At 47.6% G+C, this 18,305-nt stretch overlaps 2 protein-coding genes across 9 annotated transcripts in view; both read left to right on the forward strand.

Moving 5' to 3' along the window:
- The window catches only part of si:zfos-588f8.1, a 57,293-nt gene extending 48,267 nt beyond the window's left edge, over positions 1-9,026 (forward strand). For 5 of the 8 annotated variants that reach the window (XM_060067771.1, XM_060067775.1, XM_060067774.1 and 2 more), the window contains 13 exons: positions 126-293; positions 619-660; positions 771-882; positions 1,065-1,138; positions 1,486-1,678; positions 2,131-2,259; positions 2,445-2,550; positions 3,071-3,202; positions 3,861-3,984; positions 4,755-4,805; positions 5,714-5,829; positions 6,347-6,471; positions 7,107-9,026. In XM_060067771.1, the coding sequence (XP_059923754.1) occupies positions 126-293; positions 619-660; positions 771-882; positions 1,065-1,138; positions 1,486-1,678; positions 2,131-2,259; positions 2,445-2,550; positions 3,071-3,202; positions 3,861-3,984; positions 4,755-4,805; positions 5,714-5,829; positions 6,347-6,471; positions 7,107-7,642 (1,908 nt within the window). In that variant the 3' untranslated portion in view covers positions 7,643-9,026. Of the gene's footprint in view, positions 1-125; positions 294-618; positions 661-770; positions 883-1,064; positions 1,139-1,485; positions 1,679-2,130; positions 2,260-2,444; positions 2,551-3,070; positions 3,203-3,860; positions 3,985-4,754; positions 4,806-5,713; positions 5,830-6,346; positions 6,472-6,626; positions 6,683-7,106 lie in introns of all 8 variants that reach the window. The other 3 variants (XM_060067773.1, XM_060067778.1, XM_060067777.1) reach the window with 2 other exon arrangements.
- Positions 9,027-9,475: 449 nt separating this feature from the next.
- On the forward strand, positions 9,476-14,460 carry use1 (unconventional SNARE in the ER 1 homolog (S. cerevisiae)). The gene is made up of 7 exons (XM_060067851.1): positions 9,476-9,622; positions 10,313-10,362; positions 10,478-10,556; positions 10,690-10,841; positions 11,039-11,086; positions 11,749-11,911; positions 12,388-14,460. The coding sequence occupies exons 1-7, from the start codon at positions 9,521-9,523 to the stop codon at positions 12,568-12,570; spliced, it is 777 nt and encodes a 258-aa protein (XP_059923834.1). The 5' UTR covers positions 9,476-9,520; the 3' UTR covers positions 12,571-14,460.
- Positions 14,461-18,305: the final 3,845 nt, after the last annotated feature.

Below are 18,305 nucleotides of genomic sequence, written 5' to 3' on the forward strand. Positions count from 1 at the left end.
CATGTGATATCTCCTTAAAAGTGCCAATGCAATCGTAGAGGAAACTGAACTAGAAAGCATGAAACACTCATGTTTCATCTCTTTCATCTCCGTCTCCCTCCCTCTCCCCCTCTCACCTGGAGCAGAAGCTCACCATCGGCTACAAAGACCTGATGAAGGGCTACCAGGCCAAGGTCATCCACCTGGCGGGGGAGGGCCAGAAGGGGGAGGTGCAGCTGGTGGTGAACCTGTTCCAGTCGGTGCTCGACGGCTTCATCAGAGGGGAGATGAAGAAGGAGGAGGAGCCTGTCAAGGTCAGCATATTAACCCTCAGTTGTCTGGGACTCTGCCTTATCACTATTGCCAAAAAGAACATGGTGTAATTATGGTCTTTTATTCAATATCCCCCTTTTTAATGATGATAACAAAAGTACAACTATCCCGATTCCCTCCCAGTTATTTTTCATACACTGTGCCCCCCTGTTGAGGTGTTATTGACGAGCACCATGGTAACAGAAGAGTAGAAGATACAGCTATTGTTGTTGGGCTTTAAAAGGCGGAATTTAGCCTTTGCTCAAACGGGCGGTGAGCTGTTGCCTTAGGGGCTGAATTGACACCCATCCCTTCTTTGTGTTTCAGCCTGCTAAAGCCAGGAAGAAACGCCGGAAAAAGGACAAAAGTGTAAGCATTGAGTTTGGTGTGAAGGTGTTTCCTTTATCTTCTGATGGAATCCCATGGAAAACGTACTGTTGACCAACGCTGACGGAATCCTGTTGTTCCTGTTGTGTTAGATGGACAGCCCCCTGGACCACATGTTCAGCACCTATCAGGTCAACATCATGCAGTCATGTGACCAGTGCACCTCCTACATTTGGGGCATGGAGAAGGCCTACATGTGTAGCTGTGAGTATTGAACCCCTGGCCACACTGACACGGGTCAATGGGTTTAATACATTTCCCTCTAAACGCTGAACAATTCACCCGTTAATTTTTTTCAGCGTTCCTCGATTTAAAAAAAGCTTTTTTGTTCATTGTTCTGCTAACGTATTTTCTTTATATCTTGATGTTTTTTGTTTTTTGTTCAGATTGCAAAATGGTGTGCCACAAGAAGTGCCTCTGCAAGATCGTGACCGACTGCTCCACCTTCTGCGCCAAAAAGGTAGGGCACCCGTCACCATGCAGACCGGTTCAAACCAGTCTGGCACTAGACCTCCACATGGAGCGAGAACAAACCTGCATCTCCTCATGGGAGGAGGTTCTAAAACGTTGTCTCGACTGGTTATTAAGTAGTTATACTATCTAAAAATCATAATATCATTTTCTTTTGCAAGAGAATATAGACAGTTATGTGTTGTATATTGTACACATTCGGTCAGGGGGAACTTCATTATTCAATTTTTTTATTCATATTTTGTATGGATATTTTGCATTATTACTGTATGATTATAATTCATATGGAGACATGATGCCTTGTTGATCGGCTAGTGCTGTCTGTCTCATCCCCAGAGCGACGACGAGTGGGACGGGACACACTTTGGGGTGCGCATCTGTCGCCTGATCAGCGACAAGAACCCCGTCCCCATGGTGATGGAGAGGATGCTGGAGCACGTGGAGATGCACGGCCTGTACACGGAGGGCATCTACCGCAAGTCGGGCTCGGCCAACCGCATCAAGGAGCTGCACCAGCGCCTCGACACAGGTGTGTGTGTGTGTGTGTGTGTGTGTGTGTGTGTGTGTGTGTGTGTGTGTGTGTGTGTGTGTGTGTGTGTGTGTGTGTGTGTGTGTGTGTGTGTGTGTGTGTGTGTGTGTGTGTGTGTGTGTGCACCTCACTTACTAATTACCAAAAAACAATTACCTATCCAGTACATAGTGCAAGTGTTAGCTAGTCTAAGTTCAAAGAAAGTGAGTGTGACTGTAAAGTTAGAACATTTTCCCACAAGTCTTTATAAAGTGAAGCTCCTTACTGTGTGTGTGTGTGTGTGTGTTACAAACCATCACTTATCTCCTCTTTGAGTGAAATCAAACAGCGCATCTCTTCCAGTTCTGAAATGTAAAATAATAATGTAGAAGAAGCCCAATGGGGGGTAATTCCCAGATGTATTGGGCGGTGGGCTCTGACCCAGTGCGTTTGTGTTGTCGTCCGGGCTGTAGACCCCCACCTGGTGTGTCTGGAGGACTACCCCATCCACACGGTGACAGGCCTGGTGAAGCAGTGGCTCCGGGAGCTCCCCGACCCCCTCCTGACCTTCATCCATTACAACGACTTCCTGAGGGCCATCGGTAAGGAGGGTGACGCTAACGACGCGTTCAATGCAAAAGCAAAAAAAACGAACCGCATAAAGTCACCACTAAGTGGCGCCATTGAGTAACGGAAAGAACATAGAATGGAAGCTCTGCAGCTTTTCAAGTGTCTGACTGTGTGTGTGTGTGTGTGTGTGTGTGTGTGTGTGTTTGCCCGGGCGTAGAGCTACCAGAGAAACAGGAACAGCTTCATGCCATCTACAAAGTGCTGGAGGAGCTCCCGACGGCCAACTTCAGCACCTTGGAGAGACTCATCTTCCACCTTGTCAGGTAAACGTTTGACTAGACGGCCACTGGGAAGGCGGCAACAATAATCCATCCGACGTCAAGATAGTGACGCGTGAGAATGTCGGAGCAATCTTTTTTAATTGTGTCACTAACTCATAGAAAAATCGAAGTCAATAGAAAAATCTGTAAAAAATGTAATTTAACACTTAATGTACACACTTTTTTGTATGGTGTTCATCCTTGCACTTAATTATAGTACTTAGCATTGTGTAGCATCTAATCCTAGCTATCGTTGTTGTAAACAGTGAATGGGTTAACCTAGTGATTGTTAGTGCTTTGCAATGGGTTGTTGAACATCCTTACGTTACCGAGCGCGATGTATTGTTTCTCTGCTTGTGAAAAAAGTACTTAATGTAGGTCACTTTGGATAAAAGTGTCGGCTAAATGCCCTAAATGTAAATTAACCAAGTGAAAAAACATTCTACCACTGAAATGTGAACAACAAACTCCTCGCTCACGAGAGTGTTATTTTGTAACGCCATGTTTTGTCCCCGCTCCGCAGGGTGTCCAAGGAGGAACCTCACAACCGCATGTCCCCCAACTCCCTGGCCATCGTGTTCGCCCCCTGCATCCTGCGCTGCCCCGACAGCGCAGACCCCCTGATGAGCATGAGAGACGTGGCCAAGACCACCACGTAAGCCCCCCTCGACCTTGGCCCACCGCAGCCTCTCACCGGAGAAGAGCCAGAACCACACGAATCACGGGCCGACCGTTCATCTGATCCTCGATTAGATTGATCCCTGAGATTCGTCCGTTGATTCACGAATATTCTGATACATCGTCGGTCCATTAAAGATGCCGGGTGGCGTGTGGCTCGGGAGGTACAGCAGAGCGCGTTGGCTGGTAACCGCAAGGTTGCTAGTTCGATCCCCGGCTCCTCCTATCTGAGTGTCGAGGTGTCCCTGAGCAAGACACCTCACCCTAACCGCTCCAAACCAGCTGGCTGTCTCCTTGCATTGTGGAACAACCGTCTGTGTGTGAATGTGTGCATGAATGGGTGATTATTTTTTTTATAAATGGGTGAATGTAAGCCAATATTGTAAAGCGCTTTGAGTGGCCACTGGTTAGAAAAGCTTGATATAAATGCAGTTATAAGTCCATTTACCATTTACCGTCGATTACTCATCAGTTCTCTGAAAACTCCTGAACTTTGACTCATTCAATTAACTCTTGATTATCTTATCCATTTAGTCAAATCATCGATTAATTGGCTGATTGGTTCAACTTCCTGTGTTCCGTCGTCCCTCTCTCCGCGCGTGCGTCCCGGTTTAAAACCCCGTCCTGCGCCTCAGGTGCGTGGAGCTGGTGATCAACGAGCAGATCAGACGCTACAACGAGAAGATGGAGGAGATCGAGCAGCTGGAGTACGCAGAGACTCTGGCCGTCAACCAGCTGAAGCTCAAGAGGCAGAACACGGTGAGACCCGGCCCCCACGCTCCAGAGACCGAGCCCGCCAACCTGGTACGGTCTGAGCGCACACCCCTCACCCCGTTGAGGTAGCATCACAGCCTGTTTTGTCCTGATCCTCTGATAGACAGTGTCAGCAATTCTTATACCAAGTATCAAGAGTAGACATGTTCTGATGCCTTTTTTCCCCGATACCGATTCCTGAACTTGAGCATCGGCCGATACCGAGTACATACCGATGCAGAATCTAGCATTGTCACTACTAATAGCACTTGTCATTATTGAAGGGTTCTCTTACGATGACGGCAATGTATAGTAGGTTCACTTACTGACAACAATAAAAAAAAAAAATCAGAACTGGATCACTTACATTTATAATCTATAATTAGAGTAATACATTGATATTCTTGCAGTTAAGCGTGAGCCTCCATGTTTTCCCGACTTGGTAGCTTGAACGTACGACTATCCACCCCCAGCCGTCAATCAACGCAGCATAACATCGCACGTGTTTGTGATGTTCTTTGCCTGCTTGTAAATAAGCTAGTAATGTTATGGCATCGGATTGGCGCATAGACTCGCGTACTCGCCGATAATTGATACTGCATTTCAGGCAGGATCGGAGGAATTTCCGATACCGTTATCTGTATCGGAACTAGTCTAATCAAGAGTTCTACGATCAGAGTTCTACCATGTTTGTTGTGCCTTACCATGTCAGTTCTAGTGCGAGGTTCCTTGTGTTCTGTGGGTAACGTTCCGCAATGTTCCTTGTCTCCCCTTAGCACTACTGGCATTTCCCTCTCAGGTTCTCAGCTCCTTACAAAGGAGTGGTGGTATGTATCATGAAGCGCTAGTCTCGAGTAGTCCTGGTAGTAGTGGTAGACGTAGTGAGTGTGTCATGTGCACATTGCTGATGCGGCTCTGCATGGCATGTTGACCTACGGTGATCTGTGACCTCCTCTCCTCCCCCTCTCTCCTTCCCTCTCTCCCTCTCCTCGTTCCGTCCTTTCGACTGACGTCGTTCCTCTCTTACTAACCGGTCGTTCGCTGCATGTCGCTCGTGGAGTGTGGTGGTCGTTCTGTTTGTGATGAATCCCTGTTCTCATGTGTGGTTGTTCATTTGGTTGGTTGGTTTTTTGTGTGCCGTGTTCTTCAGTAGTTGGTTATGGGTTCTAGAGGTTCTGGTACGTTCTGGAATGGTTTGTCTTTTGTGAGCCAAACCATTTCTGAGAATACAGTGGCTTCCGAAGCATCCCAGTAAAGGACACTTAAATCAATTGAGGCCATTTGTTTTTGCTCAATAATTTTTTTGGAGGTTTTTAGTTTTTTTAAGCGTAAAAGAAGGTGTTCCTTCCTCCTGAAGGGACTTAAAAACACACAGAGCCCTCAGTTGGTGCCTATAAATCCCGAAACTAAAACAGTCGGTCACCCATTCAAGTGGTTTCTATTGAGCCGATTCCGTGCCCCTGTATCTCTCAGCCTCCTTCTCGGCCTCCTCTCTCTCTCTCTCCACCTCATCCACCTGCTATGTTCTACAGAGCGGCTGCCAGTACGGCATGTTGCAGATGCATGAGTCTATACGGTCGCCATTCTCGCAGTCCTCCCTTTAGATCACTCACTAAAGTGGTATCGATCGATGTCTTGGGTCCCAACACAACCAACCTAACGCCATGTCCACCCGGCTCTGACACTGTGATCCGAGTGGAGTCCCGGTGTGATGTAGAACATTCTTCTCCTCCAGCTCAACGAGAAGCCCGGCTGTGACCTGACGGCCGTGCCTGAGAACGAACCCCTGGACTCGGACGCCGAGGCAGAGCAGAATCTCATGGAGCGCATCAAGACCATCAAGCAAGAGAAGTACGATATCTTAGTTTAACAAAAAATGTCCTTGCCTGTATATTTGCTTCTTTAAACACACACACACGCACCGTTACACATCACAAATATGCATTTATATACACGCACGCCCAATCACACATCAACTCACAAATATGCATTTATAAACACATACACGCACAATTACACATCAACTCACAAATATGCATTTATAAACACACGCACCATCACACATCATCTCATAAATATGCATTTATAAACACACTCAAGCGTGCATACACAACTATACAATCACATATACGCACTCACAAGAAGAAGACGATGAACCCCATTGAAATGCAGAACCATCACACTATTAAAGGGCCCCAAGGCGGATGAGCCGTCAGAGGTTCACCGCTTAAAATAATCCAGCCACCTGTGACATCACATGTGTCCACCTAGATCACCCTAGATAAAACCACGGGCTCTGGTCTGTGGAATGTCACCCTTTGCCTCCTTTCTCCTCTCGTTAACGTCCCCCTTCCTCGGCCCCGCTCAGGGACGACCTGGCGTGCCGCCTCCCGGAGCTGGAGCAGCCGGGCTCGGACCAGGAAAACCTGGACTCTGAGGCCTCGCTGAGCTCCGAGAGCCTCCTGGACGACCAGCGACGCTCCGAGGCAGAAGGTTAGTACTGAGGGGCGCTCTCTCTCTGTCTCTGTCTCTGTCTCTCCCTCTCCCTCTCCCTCTCCCTCTCCCTCTCCCTCTCTGCCCTTGGGCCGCTGCCTCCACTCAGTGGGTTTCTGACCTTCCACACGCCTGGGTCTTCTGTTGCGGTGCAGGTCTGGACCAGTGATGGGGATGTGGTGGCGGTGGCGTCTGCGCTATAGCCAAGAAGGTTGGAGAAACTGCAACCACCGTGTGTGTGTGTGTGATCTCCTGCATGGATTGCTTGCTTGGTGTCAATCTTCATAGTTCATCAGTTGTAAGATCCCATCGAATAGTTGGTGCAGGCCCTGTATAACGCGCATGCAAGGTGCATGTTATCACCTTCTCTCACCGTCAACTTCATCTTTTATAAACATTTAAATCTGCAACGCAAGCAAAAGTTCTTTAACATTGCATTCACCTTATACTTCACCATGTTTTCACATCATCAGAAAACATGATGAGTTCCACCATTCTCCTCTTGGTGGTTCAGAGCTGCGTGAACATCCTTGCGCACTAACTCTTTCAGACCGGCTGCTCTGAGAGACGACCAGACGCTGTCGCCCCCCCGTCCACTGACTCTCCCCCTCCCGTCTCCTCCCCTTCCCCTCCAGGACCCAGCTGGGCCCTGCAGAGGAGCTCCAAGCAGGTCTCCCGACCCCGACCTCTCCTCTCTGACCTCTCCCCGCAACCCAAGGCCCCCGGTGGACCGCGTCTCTCCCCGCAGAGCCTCAGCCCTGGCAGCTCCTCTTCCTCCTCCCCCTCCTCCTCCTCCTCCTCCTCCTCCTCCTCCTCCTCCTCCACCCCCACCACTCCAAACGTCAGACTCCAGCTCATGCGGAATCCGGTCATCCCCGGCACGGTGAAGCTCCCCCACGGCCTTCTGGCTCAGTCCCGGTCCCTGGACCCGGGCCCCTCCCCCCAGGCCGCCCGCGCCTCCAGGCCGCCGCGGAGGGCGAGGGACCCGCCCGGCCGGCGCGAGGACATCACCCGGTCCATGTACCTGGACGACGGCGCCTCCTCCTCCTCCTCCTCCGTCTCCATGACGACGCTCATCCCGCCGTGCCAGCAGACTCACGGCTCCGCCCACCAGGGCCGAAGACGCTTCTCCGACCCGGACCCCTCTCGCACGGAGAGCAGCGACGCTTGACGGGGCGGGCGGTCACTGAGGGGGGCGGCCCTGGGACAGGAGAGGGAGCCGGCCCCCCAGTGGAGAGACGTCCGTCCACAGGAAGGGGTTAAGACGCTAGGGGAACTACAATAGAGAAACACACAATAGGACACGGCCACGGAGAGGAGACGACAGGAGGGCTTTATGGGTTATGTGGATGACCGCCATGTGACGGGAAGGAGAGAGGAAGGCAAAAACGGACTTGTTAAGTAGAGGTTTCCATGGTAACCAGTTTAAGAGTTACCCTTTTAGAATCTTGTCGTCCTGAGACTTTGACACAACAGGTCATGATGTTGCCAAGCACTTTTTCTATCATTATTAATATATTGTGGTCATGGACGTTGATCGGAAGGGGCTGGAGTTATAACGGCCTCATGATGGACCTTTTGGACAAAAAAACCTTCTTTTTTTTTTGCGATTTTTACCCACATTACCCACCATCATTTGTGCTATTTCAAGGACATCCTACAGGCTATAACTGCACCTTTTACATGTATTTCGTAGTATTCGCAATAAGCACATTAAGCCAGTGTGCTTGTTTAGAAGTTGACTAGTGCCTTGATTTTGTATTGCAACTGAACGGCATACAAGCAAAACAGTTTGTCCACGTTAACTATGCGGCATGGATCGAGGGGAGAGAGGGATGGGCTGTTACCCTTTGTCTTACGGTAGAGGGGTCTTTTGTGTAAATACTTCTGAGCAGATTGTACGTCAAACCAACTCAAGAGGCGTTACAAACGTCAAAAGACGCACACACACACACACACACACACACACACACACACACACACACACACACACACACACACACACACACACACACACACACACACACACACACACACACACACACACACACACACACACACACTATGAATGTCCTGGCGCCTTACGAGTCTCCGAGGAGTTTCACTCCTCGCCCTCTTTACCCGCAGCGTCACACAACGACACACGCCGAGAGAAGCCACCGTCACGGCAATAGGGAAACGCTCACAAGCAACACTCAACACTTTTCCTCGGGCTCAAAGCAGACACCCAGTAACAATGTTAGCCCCCATGGCACGATGTCGACCACCCTCAAGTCCTCACATAAAGATATGGCTGAACCCACACATGTGTGTATGTTACCCGGCTTCCAAGGTGGAAGCAAGGTGGCACAATAAAAGCGTACCTCGTTGAAGTATGGTATTTTGCCGACTTTGTATTTGTAAAACTAATGTTTCTCTTTGCTGTTGAATGCCGTCTCGTCCGTGTGTCATGTTTTGAGTGGGATAAGAAGACGATGTGTTTTGGTGTGTGATTGGATCTGTATGATGTTGTGTTACCATTGACGGGACAAGATAGTAAATGATGCTTGTAATAACCTCTGTTGTGTTATTTTTTTTATAGAAATAAGTTCTACAGATAGAAAATATTAAACAAATATTCTGTTGATAAAGGATAAATTCTTTGTTGATTAAACTAAGTTAATTGTAGATATTAAAATACAGCTAGCATACAGGGTTATTCTGCATGCATAAATAATGGATATTTCTACAAATATCTGTTTTAAGCCAATATGCTCACCTAAGGTAAATGTGATGCAATAATGTACCTGATGATTCAACCGTGATGTTATTTCAGTGCACTGCAGATTGGGTAAAAAAAAAATCGTTTTCAAGGTGTAATGTTATTCTGCTAGTATTCTTCTCTACTACACAGTAATATACAACTACAACAGGACGACTGTAAACTTAAACAAAAAAAAATATATATCTTGCACGATACTAGTAATAAGCTGGCGTGACGACATCATTGCCCGCCCCTCTCTAAAGTCTAGTTACGTCAAAATTCCGCGACGGTCTGTCAGATCCAAACATGGCTTCGTCTAGGCTAGAAATCAATTTTATCAGGTTATTGTCTCGCTGCGAATCTATAGCCGCCGAAAAACGAGGTGAGACAGAATGGCGATTAGAAAAGGTAAGCATTGCATCCGTTTGTCACTGTCTTTCGATTTTTATTTCATTCTCCTGTTGCACAGTCCCTCGGAGAGCCACGTCGTCAATGACCAATCGTAAATACCTATTATATTCGCCCTCCACACGAACACTTGCTTTCATTTCATTGTAAAAAATATACCCGTATTATAATACTAACTTATTCCCAAAATCAGAAATCTTCGTTATTAATGTTCATTTGGAGCCAAGTTGCATCTGTAGCTCGTCATGTAAAAATATGACAAGTCATAGGACCGTGTTACACATCGCACTGGCTCAGAATCAGGCCAGGGAACCTGATGCTGTTGCAGCATAGACCTGTCAGTCATTAGGGACACTAACACAACAATGTTCGATGGCTGTGGAGTTTCATGCACTAGCATGGCATATTGCATATCATGTAAACAAACCTTAAACCGGCTCTATTTGCCGTAATAGTAATACGCGGACAGGATTTGAAATACGTGGTTCTTTCCTTCTGAGCTCTGGTCTTTCTGATTTAAGGTTGACGAAAATAATTGTCTGTTACGTCCTTTTTTCTTTAGTTTACATCCAGAGCTACATCTTGGGCTGTATTGTCATATATCGGTTTAAGACGATATCTTGCCAGATGCCATAACGTTAGACCGACCACAAAACACGGACGTGACGGTTTTCTTTGTTTCTTTTTCAGTATGTTGGTGCCCTCGAGGATATGTTGGTGGCTTTGAGGAAAACCCCAAGGTAAAGTTAGTTGTATATTTTATTATGGATGATAGTCCAAAACGGTTGAATTAATCATGTATAATCTTTTACAATGTATGTGATTACAGACTGTATCTATTTTTTTCCCCCCAAGCAAACCTACACCAGAAGTGCTGACAGATTACACAAGGAAGGTAGACTTCCTAAAGGGAATCCTGGATGCTGAGAAATTGGTCAGTATAGATGAATCATGCGCTGTCACGAACACTGTTCAAATTGTATTGATAGTAATTTTCTCAACGGGTGAAATGCTGTATGTAATCACAGTAAAGAGAAAAAAATTCAGAGTCCCATTTTTTTCTTCAGTCTTCAACAACAGAGAAAGCATTAGCCAATCAACTTCTTGCTCCGGGACGAACTCCCACGATAGCCAATGAGAGAACGCCTGCATCAAAGACGGTTCACATGCAGACGAAGGCCCGGTGTACAGAAGAGATGAGGAATGAGCTGTTGGGCACGGTAAGGGGGCTGGCTTACTTTAAGTCCACGCTGACCTTCAAATCTACTTAGTGTAACATTCTGAAAGTAAGACATTTTCCTCTTTTCCAATCCCCTCTCACAGGACGCGTCGGGTGAGGACTTTGTAAAAAAAGAAAACAAAACTTATTCAAAAAGGACAACTTAAAAATGCATTCTTGAAATGTTATAACCCTTTTAATCTTTTCTCCTTAGGTAACGCGAATCAGGATTTGCGAAACAGAAGGTAAACAGAAGTCTATCAAATACAGTTAAAGTTTAAGGATGTGTCAAAGGCTGTTCAAAGATAAGGTCAATTTATATGTGACATTGGCCGTGCATCCATTGTCAGTTTCCAATCCTCAACACTTGAGACACCTTGTCAGTCAGACGAGAGCTGGAAAGAATATGAAATGTATCGTGGCTCCGTAATGAAATGACCGGATGTTCTACATTTTACATTTTTGCCATTTAGCAGACACTTTTATCCAAAGCGACTTACTACAAGTGCATTGGTCAGAAGATAGATAAAGAATATATTGCTGTGTCGTTACAGTAAGGATGTTCATAGAACCAAGTTCCAAGCACTAACAATTGTTAGGTTAACCCATTCCCCGTGTGCAACAAAGATAGCTAGGATAAGAAGCTACACAAAGCTAAGTAAAAACATTTCAAGTACATGGATTTACAACACACAATAAGTGTGTACATAAAGTGTCAGGACGCACAACACAAAATAACTGCATGAGGAGGAGGCTATGCAGAGTCAAGGTGAACTCTGAACAAGTGAGTATTGAGTCTTTTGCTGAAGCTAGTGAGCGACTCTTGGGGTCCTGACCCATGGAGCGATGGCAGCGTCAGCGGGCGGCTAACGGGGGGGGGGGCCTGTGTCCCTTTTGGGGTCCCCAGGGGCGTGCCTCTGGACGAGCGGCAGACGGCGACGGAGCTGGACGCGGTGCTGCAGCACCACCACCTGCTGCAGGAGAAGCTGGCCGAGGACATGCTGCACCTGGCCCGGAACCTGAAGAACAACACCATGGCCGCCCAGAACATCATCAAGCAGGACAACCAGGTGGGCCGCCGGCCCTACGCCAGACGAACCGGAACCCGGGGGGGGGGGGGGCTGGGAGGGTGGTTGTGTGCTGATGCGTGGTACTCTCTTACTGTGCGGTTAATGTGAGACGAAATCTAGTTAGAGACATTTTGATCGTCTTGACCCTAACCCTATCCCATTGTTAGATGTGTTCACGTTATAGTGAAACTCTGATTCCCTTCTGGCTGCAGATATGATAATACATTATATCTTCGGCGCATTTCAGTCACTCAAGGTCACCTTGCATAGGGTAAAAAGCATACAGCAATAAAAGCATAATACAGTATGGAGGTAAAAATCACGAACTAGGCAGTTTCGGCTCCAACAATTTCTTTCAGGTGTTCAGATGCGAGCCTGTAAGATCTCAGGGTACCACCGGCCCTTCAAGGTGCAGCGCTGGTCGTCCACGGTAGTAACTGGCCTGTGTTTCCCCCCCCCTCCTCCGGCTCCCGCAGACGCTCAGCCACTCGATGCGGCAGGCCGACGTGAACTTTGATAAGCTGAAGACGGAGTCGGAGCGGCTGGAGCAGCACACCAAGAAGGCCGTCAACTGGTTCCTGTGGATCATGCTCTTCCTCGTCTCCTTCACCTTCATCAGCATGATCCTCTTCATCCGAATCTTCCCCCGGCTGAGATGAGGATAGCAAGGTCGACGTGGCGGATGGCCAGTTTACCATCGTAACTCCTCAGGGGGATGGGGTCTGCTTGTTTTTGAGCAGGACAATGACGCAGAACGAACGGCACAGTGCTGAGGGGCGGGGCTACGTCTCCGTAGGTTGCGTTCCGAACATTTGTACATTCAAAATCGTTGGTCAGCAATTGGTACTTCCAAACCTCTGTATAACTTGTGACAAAACAGTACCTATATACACACATGCAGTCTTATCAGCCTGGCCTGCTATAGATTATGTTTTTCAGCAGCAGCACCGATGCTTCGGAAGGCATTTGAGTGCTTTAGAATTGTGTTAAATCACAGCACACTATGCCATAATTGCCTTAGTTGTTAATTAAGAGAATATATCCAGGTCATTCAGTCAGCACAGGCAAGCTCCTTCACACAGCGACCACTGTTGGGCTGAAGAAGAACGCTGTGCCGACACATTGGCTGACCGCAGCGTCTCAGTCGGTACTGCAGTCCGGACATAAGAGGTTCAACCTTCAATAGTCGCATCGTCTTCTGAGACTGTTGAAGGTCTATAGTGTGAGTAGTATGGCCGAGATATCGATGTCTTTGGGTCAGATTTATGACCGTAAGAGGACTCGGGTCTTAAATATTATGGAGCTCTACATGAATTAGCTAATGATAGAGGCTTTGTTTTGCTAAAAGCTGTATTGGTGATGTTTTTAGTCTTAGTAATGATGGTAACCGATTGTGATGCTTATTATAGATTATTGGCTTATCCTGGGGGTTACTCCCCGCCAATCTGAAGTATATTATATATTTATCACTTACACAAATTAGGAGTTTCCTGTAAATGAAAAGCCTTCTAGCGCCCTCTGTCGTTCAACTATCGGTCGCTGCAATATCTATATGTCGCCACAGGGTGTCAGGCAAGACTTTTGAAAAGCAACACATAACCCCAACGAACCCTTCCACCTATTTAAAAACGATTCGAGGGAAGACGTTTGACTAAATAAAGGCTGAGAGCTGTTGAACCTCGTTAAGCATTTGGCGTGACCATTATTTTCATCAGTTTGATGAAAAACATATACTTCTGTTTATGCTTTGACAAGGCTGAACTTTTAGCGTTCACCTCGGAAGCCAGTAAAGCAAAACATACAAGTTATGCTTGGCCTTTCGGATGGGGGTGTAATGCGCTCAACTCCAGCCCTTCGGTATGTTCCGCCCGTGTTGTGAGTTTGAATCCGAGGCCATTCCGAGGTGTTGGTTGCCGAGCGGCCTGCCCGGGCTTGCCGCTCCGCGGTGCTGGCCCTTCCCTTCTCCCCTCCTCCTGCAAGCGCCCTACCTCACGACTCTATGAGGCCCAGCTCGCCTGCTGTGTATTTCGGGATCCATGGGGGGTATTTCTATCTGGCGGAAGCCAAGGTATGTAGGCCACCAGGAGACCAAATCAGGTTGTGTGACAGAGGTGGAGGCATCGTTCATATTGTCACAGCTGCTTTTGGCACGCCACGCCACTAAAGCAGACTCAAGTCGGTTGGGCTTTTGTTTTAAATGTCCCTAAAAACATTCGTTTCAAAATAGTCATTTCGTTTTTGGTGTTGAAGTTCCTACGAAAACTGAAATATTTTCGATGTTTTTGGTGCTAACAATTTGTGGATGCTTGCTGTTCTGTGTCAGCCCAGGGACATTGCATAAGTGTAGTCCAGGTGGGTTTCTTATGAATGGGGAGTGCAAGGCTAATTGATGGTGTTTCTCCCTGACCTTTGACCTGATCAACTTGAATGAGCCCCTGAGGTCAGTTCTCTATTCCTATGGAAGCTGGCTCCAAACACAGTCGTTCATTATTCACAAAAGCAATGTGGAGGAGCATATCTTATTTTAATAAACAACTAAGATAATCATACATCCAGTTCACCACTCGCTTGTGTCTTTCTTGTCCCATTATACATCAACCTTGGTGTGTGTGTGTGTGTGTGTGTGTTTGATTTACCTAATCCTTCAAACAGCAAGGTGCATACAAGTTCTAAGACACACAAGTACTTCCATTTAGCTCTTTTTAATTTAATTTTTGGCTGTGTTTACACTCGAGGATTTAGGTTGCCGACAGAGATGAAGGTAGAGGTTATTATTTTATTTTTTTTAATTTTCCGTTTGCTTCTTTGTCTCGGGGTAACACGAGGGTAAATAAATTGTACCCAAGTCGAAAAGGTTCTCCTATATTAATAATTGGAGGGCAAATGCCGCCGTAATTCGCCTTGCAAGTGAGTCATGTCGTGCAGACGTGCACACAAGTCGCGTCACATTTGGAACGCATGAGAAACCCAACGGCTTTATTGTAATCCGTGTTTTGATTACACAATATACGGTACAGTTTAGTTATTTATAGCACCCTTCAAACACAAAGAACCTGCATTCTGCGTAGGCAGGAATCACAGTTTAAAAGCGTTTGAAGGACGGCCATTAAAATAATGAATGTGTGATGAGTGTGTGGCCTTTTCCCGCGGCAGATGAACCAGTGAACTTAATCGTCTAATCTCTCCTGTCTGCACAGGTGTTCTGGTCCATGTCTCTGTTATGTTTCCTACCGTTACACAGTCGCTTCTGAACCCACCCACGTGTGTGTGTGTGTGTGTGTGTGTGTGTGTGTGTGTGTGTGTGTGTGTGTGTGTGTGTGTGTGTGTGTGTGTGTGTGTGTGTGTGTGTGTGTGTGTGAGGTTTACGTTTGAGAGTGAGAGTCTCTGCCTGTATCTGTCTGTGGTTATGTTGTGTCTGTGTCTCTTCCTCTGTCCACAAAACAAACTCCCACTCACACACACACACACAGCTCTGTGACAGAAAAAAAGGTGTATAGATAAATCCGGATGCAACATCGAGAGAAAAAACATACAGAGTTGGGGGGGGGGGGGGTGTCATTAAAAAAACGGCACCCCGTTTAATGACACTATAAGTGTCATTAAAAAAACGGGAAATATCTACGTACGGCAGCATGTCCTAAAGTGTACATGCATGTGCGCATGTGGGTGCGTTTGCATCCGTGCGTTTGCATCCGTGCGTGTGCACGTGTGCGTGCCTATAGCACCTCATGGACCCCAGCTACGTGTCTTTCAGAGCAGCCTGCCCTTGCCTCTCTGTTCTGACCGACCAGGTGTCAACATGTGGGTTAATGCACTGAACCCTCCAGCCTATTTGTCCGCCGGCCCCAGCAGCAGCAGCAGCAGCAGCAGCAGCAGCAGAGGCGCTGACAGAGGAGCCACCTCGCTGCCCCCTACACAGGCTTTGATGTATAGAGCCCAGGTAGTGCACCCCTGAGAGGCCTCATTTCTTGCTACTTGCCTCTTTCACCTCTCAGCGGGCCGGGATCTCCCAGCGGGGGGGGGGGGGGGGCACCTCAGTGGCTATCAGCGGCATGGAACCTCCCGCAGTCATCCATACACCCCCCCGCCATACATTCCTTCAGATATTAAAGAATTAAAACAATTAATTGTTACTGATTCATTAAACATACATTTTAATGTTATGAATTGACGTAGGTTTCAATTCATAAGCAGATCACATATTTTAATGATCAATGTGTTACGATAAACATGACATGATCATAATGAATACCATAAATGACTGCTGCCCTCATGAAATAAACCAAAACCATACATCACTGTTCCAAACAATGGTTCAATCCGGCCCCTCCCCCAGTGAAGTGCGGGGCCTCACTCTGTGCACGGCCCCTCAGAAGAGGGGCCCCTCGTTTTGCCTGGAGGATACACAAGACCAGCGGCATAATAACAATCTGTTGAGGAGGAAAAGATGAATTGCTGGGGCCAGGTGGCCGGGGCCCCGGGGCCGACGCCTGGTCGTGGCCTCCAGGAAGCTCCCCGGGGGCCCCGCGGTGGAGAGGGTAACGTGGGGTGCTGTGGTGGAAGGGAGAGGTGGTGTGGAGGGGGTGGAGGAGAGTTTCCCCCCCCCCCCATTATCGTTCACCCCCAGGAGGCCCCATGCAGCAGGTGTAGGGCCTCTTCTTCAGCAAGGCAGGCTCCTAAGGACTGACTGGATTATGTACATGGGTGTGTTTGTGCGTGTGTGTGTTGGTGTTTGTGTGCTGTTCTGTGTGCGTGTGTGTGGCTGGTGTGTGTGTGGGTGTTTGTGTGTTAGTGTGTGTGCTGGTGCAGTGTGTGTGTGTGTGGTGTGTTTGCGTGTTTGTGTGAGAATGAGAGAGCAAAAAGGGGTTCTACACATCATCTATTTGAGCGGGGCTTCTGTTGTTTGCTCTTCCCTTGCTCCAACCTTTTGGCTTCAGCTCTGTTAGATATTATCGGTGCGTACTCCATACTGCATACTGTGTACTCAGCCTCACTTGTGCGACATTTCGGGTCAAATCATCCAATAAATGGCTTGAGGTGAATGTAATGTAAATGCCTGGGGTTTTGGCAGAATAGAATGAAACACTCAATAATAACTGCGCGTATAATCGATTACCAAGTAGTGGTTTGTGACGTGGATATTGTTTTGGTAACAAGACCCAAAAATCGGTTTGGAGGGAGAGGGATAAAGTGCTTGTCTCAGACGTTGTTGGGGTGCACCTCACCAAGGCTGTCTCATTCCAAGGGCAGGTCAAACGTCAGACATCAGATGTTTTGTCCCTCAACTGAGAATGTAGGAGGTGCTCCATCAAGGCCAAACAGATGTCTGTGATTTGTCGTGAACACAAAGGGTTAGTTAGTTTCAAAGCCGGGGTCCAAAACCAAGGCCAGAGCCAGACTCGTTTTGCAGTTTTTCCTCTATAAATTGTCAGGGACTCACACCATCGATCATTCAGAATGATAACTGTCTGTTTATAAGGAACTGATACATTCTTCAAATATTTTTCGTTTTTTTTTGTGTGCAATACTTTAACTGTATGATCATATTCATTCGTAATTTCACAGTTATTGTTCACTTCATATGTATGTAATTATTGTTCCTATTGTTCACACAAACAAATACACACACACACAGGTGTGTCTGTGTGCGTGTGTGTGTGTGTGTGTGTGTGTGTGTGTGTGTGTGTGTGTGTGTGTGTGTGTGTGTGATTGTGTGTGTGTGTGTGTGTGTGTGTGTGTGTGTGTGTGTGTGTGTGTGTGTGTGTGTGTGTGTGTGTGTGTGTGTGTGTGTGTGTGTGTGTGTGTGTGTGTGTGTTTTGCATCCTACAAAGACAGCCACAGAAGTAACATTTAGAACAAACCCGACCGAATGTATTAAATACATATGCTGTCTAAATGGTTGAAGCTGATTGGTTGAGACTGGGCTGTGGCCGGGTACCGGTCGCCGGGCAGGTGGTCGGGGCGGGGGTTCAGTCCGGGTGAAGTGGACGTTCTGGTTTTGGACCGGGGCTGCTTGGGGGTCCTGTTCAGCTGGCTGTGAATGTGTTGGGGTCCTGTCAGAACAGCGCTCCGTCCTCTGTAAATGTCAGGCCGGCGCTGCAGTGAAGATACAGCCGGGGCACGGGCCTCGGCGGGGACCAGAAGAGTCCTCATACCGCGCGGATCACACCCTCCCTCGTCCCATCGGACCGGGCTTCCTTTACTGATGTGAACTCATCTATTATTAAGCTGCACTCGCTCCCTTTATTTGACCCTCTGCGCTTTTCAACCTATTCCCCCTCTAGCCCTCGTCTCTAGACCTTGTCTCCAACGTCAACGTCCCTCTCTCTGCAGACCTCTTCCTTACTCCTCTCTCCCTCTCTCTCTCTCTCTCTCTCTCTCTCTCTCTCTCTCT

Source organism: Gadus macrocephalus, chromosome 12 (genome assembly GCF_031168955.1).
Source record: "Gadus macrocephalus chromosome 12, ASM3116895v1".
NCBI lineage: Eukaryota > Metazoa > Chordata > Actinopteri > Gadiformes > Gadidae > Gadus > Gadus macrocephalus.